Source organism: Mauremys mutica, chromosome 6, assembly GCF_020497125.1.
Source record: "Mauremys mutica isolate MM-2020 ecotype Southern chromosome 6, ASM2049712v1, whole genome shotgun sequence".
NCBI classification, from domain to species: Eukaryota; Metazoa; Chordata; order Testudines; family Geoemydidae; genus Mauremys; species Mauremys mutica.
The window spans coordinates 25,375,983-25,385,208 of NC_059077.1; the positions used below are offsets into that span (position 1 = coordinate 25,375,983).

Sequence of the window (9,226 nt, forward strand, 5' to 3'; positions counted from 1 at the left end):
GAAGTGAATGGGTGTTTTACACTGACCTGAGTGGTACAGGATAGGGGCCTAAGCAGGAAGTATCTTCCTGTTAATCTAAGACTTTTATGGTCAACATTTTATATTTAGAAGTGTTAAAAGAAACAGTCATTAAAATAAAATGGGCTTTAGAATTGGGGACACAATTAGAGCTTTATGATCAGATGGCAGTGATACCATATGCTAAATAAAAGCAAATACCTACTCCTTCAAAAAACATCAGTTTCCTTTCCTCCAGCATGTAGGCACCAACTGGGGTAGCACAAGTGCATTTTGGGCCAGAGGAGTTTAGGACAAAAGAGAAAAAGAACTGTAACTCCCCTTTTTTGTTACTGCCAGGGTAGGTGTTTTTAGGAGGTATCTTAAAGTTAAATAATGTTGCATCCACTTGGCCAAATCATATAATTCCTGTCTGTGTCAGTGTTCCCTTCACAAAGGGAGGTGGCTTAGATGAAGGAGTTGTAATATCGATTGGAGCACATGCAGTCCTTTTCTCTAAGAAAGCACTGGTGCATTGTAACCTAAAGTGTAATAAAATTGTGGGCAGATGCTTTTAACCTAGAGAGCAGACCTGGTCAGATCATTTTCAACCAAACAATTTCTTATCAAAATATGCTGTTTTGTCAAAGCCAAAACATTTTGCAGAGATGTATCTATTCTTTGAGTGCTTGCTCATGTCAGTTCTATGCTAGGTGTGCGTGCACGGTTGCCAGAGATTTTTTTCCCTTAGTGGTATCCATAGAGCCAGCCCTAGCGCCCCCTGGAGCCCCATGCGTATGTGCTGGTATAAGGGGTGCCACCAGCCCCACACCCTCTCAGTTCCTTCTTACTACCCATGATGGTGGTTGGAATGGCTTCTTGCCTTTGCAAGGCTTTCCTAACCTAGTAGTTTGAGCGTAATTCCATTATATGTAGTTGTAATTAGTCAATTTAGTTACCAAGTTAGTGTTTAGAGTGTAGATAGTTATCCCGATCTTAGCAGGATGTCATCCCACGGACTGGGTATGCCCCAGTCTCCGGGATTCAAGCCATGCTCCACCTGTGGCAAATCTATGCCTGTGAGCAACCCGTATTCAGCCTGTCTAAAGTGCCTTGGGGAAACTCAAGTGAAGAAGTGTAAAATCTGCAGGGGCTTCAGGTCAAGGATTGAAAAAGATGCAGACATTCGTTTGAAGGCTCTGCTGATGGAGACAGCCCTCAGACTGTCCTTGGAGCCATCCTGCTCCAAATCAGTGCTGAGTACTTCGGCCTTGGTGTGAAGTATGCCACTGGCACTGTGGTCCTCACCACACCATTAATCCCAGGTGCCAAGGAAGAGAGACAAGAAACAGCGCATGGAGAGAGGGCGCTCTCCGGCACCAAAGAGGGACAAAGGGGAGCAGCAGACATGATGAGACCCTCGCTGGGCCACTTGTCCTCCCCAGAGCCACGATCAGCTCCAGTCACTCTGCTGAAGGTCCCGAGCCCAATTCAGGACCCACCTCCGACTCCCAGAAGTGGTTGTTGTGTCTCACACCTGTGGGCCCCCTCAACTCCGGGGGCCTTCCAGGCTGCGAAGGACTTGATGTCCCTGCCAGTTCCACTCACTCCCCAAGGGGCTGTACCTGCCAAGGCTACCAGGGACAGAAGGACTCCTTCAGCTCCTCCACTTCATGGTGCCTGCTTCAGGAGCTCCTGATGAGTCCTGAAATCATCCGGTGGGAGCGAGTTCAAAGGACCTGCTACCTCCTCATCCAGGGATGATGATGAGGAAGGTAGTACTACGGGAGGGGTTGGTACTTCCTCCTGAAGCGGGTACCATAAATTTGGTGCTGGAAGCGGAGAAGCTGAAGGAGTTCACCTACAGCTTAATGAATATCTTGGCAGCAGTGGCTTCCTCCAGAGTGGTCCTCCCAGTCAATAAGGCAGTGTTGGGACCAGTTAGGGCCATTTGGAAGACCCCTTCCTCTCTGCCCTCTTTTTCTAAAAGGGTAGAGAAAATGTACTATGTGCTGGCACTCCAAAAAATAAGGAGGCCAAGAGACTGCATTTGTTTGGGAGGAAAGGTTATTCCACGGGCAGCATCCAACTCTGTATCTCGAACCAGCAGGCTTTGTGGGGAGGTATAACTTTAATCTGTGGGAGTTTATGGCCAAGTTCAGAGACTCCCTACTGCAGGAGTCGAGGCAGCAGTACTTGGCCTCCAGGCAGCTCTGGACGTGGCCGAATTGGCAGCCAGAACGATGGTGCGTGTGGTCACCATGTGGCTCTGTTCGTGCTCCAATAGTTGGGCCTCTCCCAGGAGGTGCAGCAGTTGGTCCAGGACAGATGGACACCAAGCTGTACGGCTTCAAGGATGCAAGGGCCACGTTGTACTCTCTGGGCCTGTATGCACCCCAGCCTCCAGGAAGCATTTTAGGCCTCAATACGCTTCCGAGGTTTTTGGGGCCCCCAGACAGGACTCCTATGAGAGAAAAGCTCATGCCTTCTGCCCCCACCTCCCAGTCGGGTTCAAGTAGATACTCCAGTGGGTCTAGGCAGGCCTTTTGAGTGTATGCCTGAGGACAGCATACCAGACTTGAGTATCCATCCCCTCTTTTGTTTTTGGACCGCTGGTTTCCCTTCTATTCTGCATGGTCCCACGTAACATCAGACCTTTGGATGCTCAGTACTGTGTCAGTTGGGCAGTTGCAGTTTTTATCCACCCATTCCTCCCACCCCCTATCCCTGTCCCTCTTCAGGGACCCCTCTCATAAGCAACTTCTCATATGACAGGTAGAAGCCCTCCTAGCTGCAGGGGCTGTAGAGAAAGTTTCTTGAGATTTGAGAGGGAAGGGGTTTTACTCCCAATATTTCCTAATCCTGAAGGCCAAAGGGGGCCTGAAGCCATTCCTGGACCTGCATCGCCTCAATAAATATCTCAAGAAGTTGAGGTTCCGCATGGTCTCCCTGGCCTCTATCATTTCCTTCCTGGATTCGGGAGACTGGTACGCCACTCTTGACTTAAAGGATGCATATTTCCGTATTTCTGTCTTCCATGGACACAGGTGGTTCCTCTAGTTTGTGGTGGGCCGACGCCACTACCAGTTCACCGTGCTCCCCTTCAGTCTGTCAGCAGCCCCAAGGCTTTTTACAAAGTGTATGGCAGTTCAAAGGCTGTTTTCAGGCTCAGGTTCAGCACAGCACTGGCATAGTACAGACCACCTGTCAAGTGGGCCTGTTAATAAACTGCTCCTCTCATAAGAGGTTGCCTTCCTATGGCAATTACTTCAGCCAGGTGGGTTTCCAAAATCAGATCCTTAACTTCAGAACGCCCTTATATACAGCATTCTTCAAGGACAGGGTCCAGCTGTGCCCCCGCCTGGCATTCCTACAAAAGGTGATGTCACAGTTCCATAACAACCAGGACATTTTTCTGCCCGTCTTCATTCCAAAGCCTCACAGAACCAAGGAGGAACATCAGCTGCATACCTTAGACAGGACCTGGCCTTCTACAATGAAAGAACTAAGACCTTCTGCAGGTCGACACGGTTTTTTGTAGCAGTGGGGGATAGTATAAAAGATCTGCCAGTGTCATCCCAGAGAATCTCATCCTGGATAATCATCTGCATCTGGGCTTGCTACAAGCAGGCAAAGGTTCTGCCTCTGGCCATCATGACAGCTCATTCTACAAGAGCCCAGACTTCAGCAGCAGCAGTCCTCATGCACATACCAATCCAGGACATCAGCAAAGCCAGGACTCAGTCATCAATTCACACCTTCGTGGCCATCACCCAACAGGTCATGAGATTGCCAATTTTGGGAGAGCAGTGTTGCAATCAGCACATCCGTAAACTCCAAGCCCACCTCCTGGGATACTGCTTGTGAGTCACCTAGCATGGAATCAACATGAGCAAGCACTCAAAGAAGAAAAAACGGTTACTAACCTTTCATAACTGTTGTTCTTCAAGATATGCTGCTCATCTCCATTCCATGACCTGCCCTCCTATCCTTCCGTTGGAATTTCTGGCAAGAAGGAACTGAGAGGTTGCAGGGCCAGCGGCGTCCCCGATACCAGTGCATTAGCCGGCCCTATGTATACCACTAAGGGAAAAAATATCTGGCAACTGTGCACATAGAGTACACATACTTAGTATGGAATGAACATGAGCAACACATCTTGAAGAACAACAGTTACAAAAAGTTTAGTAACGGGTTTTTTTCCGAACAGGAAGGTTTCTGAGGTCCAGGGTAGTCTTTCCTTTGAAGTTGTGAAATGAAATTGTCATCCTCCAGCCATCTCTGCTAGAGAGAGATATGTGGAGCTTTTACATGAGCATTATGGTAACACACACAACTATATTTTCCCTGTTGTGTTTTAAACTCTTTTTTGTATAATCTTTACGTGGCCTAGGTGTGCATTTCAGGACCATTGTGGCACTTCTTTGGTAACTGGTGATGCTTGATTTTATGACAGTCACTCAGTAAATGAAAATTGATGAGAGGGCTGAAGGAAGAAAGAGTGTCAAGGCTTTTCATATACCATGGAGCCCTTGGAAATGAAAACATGTTAAAGTAATAAGCCTGTTCTAATAATTTTTTCTAGCTGTTAGTCATGCAGCAAACTCCTACTACCACTGGCAACTTCTAGCTAGTGGTATGATTTTTTGTTTAAGTTAAATGATTTCTGCTAATAATGGCTTAACAAAAACTGAATTTTTCCTTTGCTCATGTCTTTACAACAGTCAGATGAATGAATCATCCTAGGTGTCCCAATTCACAGTTATATATTCTGTGGAGGTGGGAAGGTTTATATGCCAGTTGAACCAAGTCCAGTAAGTCATTTCATGCTAATTGTAAAAATGCGACAGCAAACAGACTTGATTTCCTCTTCACATTTTCCCTAGATGTTACTACTAGGTTGTGCTGCAGTTTTTTGTTTTAGTAGACTCGGAATATCTTACAAGTTTCAGCAAACATATCAATATTTCATATATCATTTTACAGTGGTATTTTAAATCACACTATTCTGCTCCCCTAAATACACAGGATTTTTACCATACTGTGAATTAAATTATTCTTCCTTGGGGTTTAAATTAGCTGTTACCATGCAAGAAAGAGATCGTGGATAGTCCTCTGAAAACCATCTGCTCATTGTGCAGTAACAGTCAAAAGGCTAACAGAATGTTAGGAACCATTAGGAAAAGGATAGATGATAAAAGAAAATATCATAGCGTTGCTACACAAATCCATGCAACACCCACACCTTTAATAGTGCATGCCGTTCCGCTGGCCTCATCTCAAAAAAAGATATTTTGGAATTGGAAAAGCTGCAGAGAAGTGCAATGAAAATGATTAGGGGTATGGAATGGCTTCCATATGAGGAGAAATTAAAAAAGACCATTCAGCTTAGAAAAGAGACAACTAAGGGGAGATATGATAGAGGTCTATAAAATCACGAATGGTGTGGAGAAAGTGAATAGGGAAGTGACATTTACCCCTTCACATAAAATTAGGGGTTACCTGATTAAATTAATAGGCAGCAGAGTTGAAACAATCATAAGGAAATACTTCCACAGGTTGACTATACATTGTGTGAAGAACTCATTGCCAGAGGCTGTTGTGAGGCCAAAAGTATAGCTGAGTTTAAAAAAGAAATAGATAAGTTCGTGGAGAATAGGTCCATCAATGACTATTAGCCAAGATGGTCAGTGATGCAACCCCATGCTTGGGCTGTCCTAAACTTCCAACTGCCAGACGCATCTGGCACTGGCCACTGTCAGAAACAGGATACTGGGCTAGATGGACCTTTGGTCTGAGACAGTATTGCCATTCTTGTTATGTTCTTGATGACTCCAACTCAAATTTTTATTTTCACAGATTTTTATATCAGAAATAAGTTATCACAGGTCAGTTGTGTTGCACTGACAAACAACCTGATGTTGACCTAACTTGTGACCACATGACACTTGGATACCTTTCTGTACAAAAGCCTAGATAGGCAGATAGATAGATTCTTAAAGTTGGTTAATAAACTTCCGTCAACAAGATTTGGAGAGAGAAGGAAAAACAAAGGAGATTCCATAAATTGCATTTTTTCAACGGCCAACAAAATCATGTGTTTCAGCCAGTGAAGCCTTCATCCCTGGTGACCATATTGGCTAAAGTATTGCTGCTGCTGCTTTTTTTTTTTTTTTCCTATTGAATAAGTTGAATTTATGGAACTTTCTTCAGATTATTTAAAATGGCTGACTGTTTTCACTTTTTCGAAGTGTTTAACTTGATATAGAATTAATTTTGCACACTATGAAGTGTATTATCTTCATGCCTTATGCTGTCTCATTGGGACTGATCCCAAGCTCTGCTTAAATGCAGTGAGATGGAGGGAAAGTGAGTTTGCCCTTGTCTATGCGGAGACTTTCGTTTGCAACAAGCCAGGGTGTGAATGTACAGTGCTCTACCCTGCCGTGCAGTAAGTCGCTGAGTGGACACTGCTACCGCTCACTAAAAGTTCCATAATGCGCTTTGAGGTATTCCTATTTGAACTTGTAGTGTGTGGGAGGCTACTACACATGTACTAAATCTCAAAATTACTCAGGGACCTTACACCAGTGGAGGATGGTCCACTCTGACATGCCCGTATCAACTGAAACACCCCCAACACTCCTCAGCCCTATGTTGGGGGTGGGGAGTGGCGGGTGTAGAAGGCAGCTACACTGAAGGGAGAGCCCCTGCAAAAGGGAATTCTTTACTGATTAGCTCTCGCTTCTTTAAATCCATGTTGTGCCACATACTTAGCAGACTGGAGAATCCAGCCTATTAATATTAATGGGTGTGTTATACACATTAGCTCTTGCTCCCATTGAAGTCAGTGGCAACTTTAATTATGCCTATTATTTTAAGTTAAGCACAATTTTGTTAAGGTTTATGCACTTTGCAGAATCTGCCAAGTAACAGTTGTAATAATTGCTATATAAGTGCTATATATTGCTCTTTACATCCTAAAAGTGCTGTAAAAACATTAGTTAATATGCTAATAAGCCAAAAACACTGTTGACTGCATTTTGTACTTTACACTTCAAAGTATGGAAGTATGAATCTCTGTTGTAGCCAATTTTATAAATTCAGTGGTTTCACTAGTAGTGCTTGACGGTTTTGTGGTTATTCTTAAACATTAGATTGGTAACAGTAGACTAAACTGAAATTAAAGTGCCAAACAGTGGAATTGAACATACACAGAGTTTGGTGAAAAACTATTTGATACTGTTCTAGTTTAAAAAGTAGTCAGTGAATATTTTGTAAAGTTTTTAAGTATGTTACAGTATTTAAATTACAAGCAAATAATGTCCGGATAGAAAGGCTCAAGATTACTTGTAGGATACAGTATGTTCTCGTATGAGTATTGTTAATTTTATTATGCTACAGTAATGCTGGATGATCTCTGTGGAGAGGAGCTGTTTTTTCATGTGTAGTCTTAGTCAGAAACTGTGCTATTCTTATTTTCATTTGATGACTGCTGTCAAACTAGTGTATGACAGATTTATTTAAAAAAATACCATGAAATGTGAAAATATATAGCTCAGTTTTTGTAGCCTTATATTAAACTCCCTTTATTCCCTTCTGATATCTTAATTTTATTAACTGAAAACACATATAACAGTGCCTGCTGAAGAGCAAACAGTACTTGCAAGATATGTATATTTATTCATTAGTCTGCTTGTTCATTTATTTTTTGCCTTACAACAGCAAAGTTATCCGATTTGCTAGAAATTTAGTGAATATTTTTATTTCATGATTAAAATGAAATAATTAAGCCCATAACATTTTTTTCTCTTTTGGAAATAACAGAAGAACGTGTTCACTTCTGCATAGAAGAGCTGTAGTTTAATCATTATTCTGCTTCTTAATATTTTCTAGGACTCAACCAAAAGCAGTTTTTGCAGAAGTGGAATCAGAGGAAGATGAAACAGACAATAAGCCAGAGTGGAAAAAACGTAAAATATGAAGAACTTGATTTGGGGAAGGGTGACTGTGGATTCAAAACAAAGTGGAGAGTTTTTTCATTATGCAATAAAAGGTTGAATTCTTTACAAACAGAAATTCTTTTAATGCATTGCAATTTGCAACAAGCCGACCAAAGATGATTGTTGCATTACAGTGGACTAGAATTGTTGATCTGCCTTTTGTAATAAGGAGTTAATTATATTATGCAAAAATCTTATGTCATTTTCTTAACTTTTGATTTATAAAAAAAGTATTTGTTTGTAATTTTTAACCAGAATACATCTTCAATGATTAATGAGAAAGCAGCATTTTACTGTAATATTCCATCTGAGGATTTTAAGTAAGAACATAAAAACTGGAGTTTTTCAGGCTTCTTTTATTTATTCCAATAACATCTATCAAGCTGTGTAAAAAAGTCATGGTTTCACATTTTTTAGGAATATCAATTTAGGATAATTCCTCGGCATCAGGTTTGTTTAGCTGGTATGGTAGTTTTGTAAAACATCAAATATTTTCTAGTATTTATGGCTTATCTGAAATATGTTCTTTTGAATTGTACAGTATCTCACATTAGTGGTACAGATTTTATTTTATAAGCCATATGGAGTAAGAATGTACAATTCTGTATATTTGTCTGAATTAAAACATTGTACACTTGTTACTTTTCTTTTTCTAATTTTGTATGGATTATTCAAAGTTAAATAGATTTTGTTCAGGCCTCCTAACTCTATTGTTGTATATTTGTAAGTAATAACATTTGATAATGCATGTTTGTTAGTCAATATACAGATAGACTTGGGCTTGCTGAGGTGTATAGCTGAACTGTGCATATATTGGCCGACAAAGTTAATTTCTAAAGTGTGATATGACCTTTATAAAACGGTGGTATTTACCACCAAGTTGCTATGGTAAATATTACTAAGTGAAGGAGCGAGAGATTTAAAAAAACAAAAACAAACCAACCTCCTTAAGGCAAATAAAGAGGAAGCCAGATCACTTGTGGGCTTGTATATTTTAGTTATGATAATATTTGCTGGGCAGCCAGATACCGCAGTGATGACTCTGAAATGCACTAAGCACCCTCCATCCCCAGTGATATCATTGGGAGTGGAGGGTACTCAGCACCTTGTAGGATTGAGCTCTGTAAGTGATGACAGGAATGGGGGTAAGAGGGACTTTCATTTACCTGACTGAGGTCAAGATTCAGCAAATAAATTAAGCATGTTTAATTTTAAGAACATAGTTA

The 9,226-nt window shown here is 41.6% G+C and overlaps 1 protein-coding gene across 3 annotated transcripts in view; it reads left to right on the forward strand.

Moving 5' to 3' along the window:
• WDR70 (WD repeat domain 70) overlaps nucleotides 1–8,976 on the forward strand; it is a 227,194-nt gene extending 218,218 nt beyond the window's left edge. Inside the window, exon 19 of one of the 3 annotated variants that reach the window (XM_045020965.1) lies at nucleotides 7,894–8,029. Coding sequence is in view for 2 of the 3 variants with exons in the window: in XM_045020963.1 (XP_044876898.1) it covers nucleotides 7,894–8,120 (227 nt within the window). In the remaining variant the exon portion in view is untranslated. Of the gene's footprint in view, nucleotides 1–7,893 lie in introns of all 3 variants that reach the window. The other 2 variants (XM_045020963.1, XM_045020964.1) reach the window with 2 other exon arrangements.
• Nucleotides 8,977–9,226: the final 250 nt, after the last annotated feature.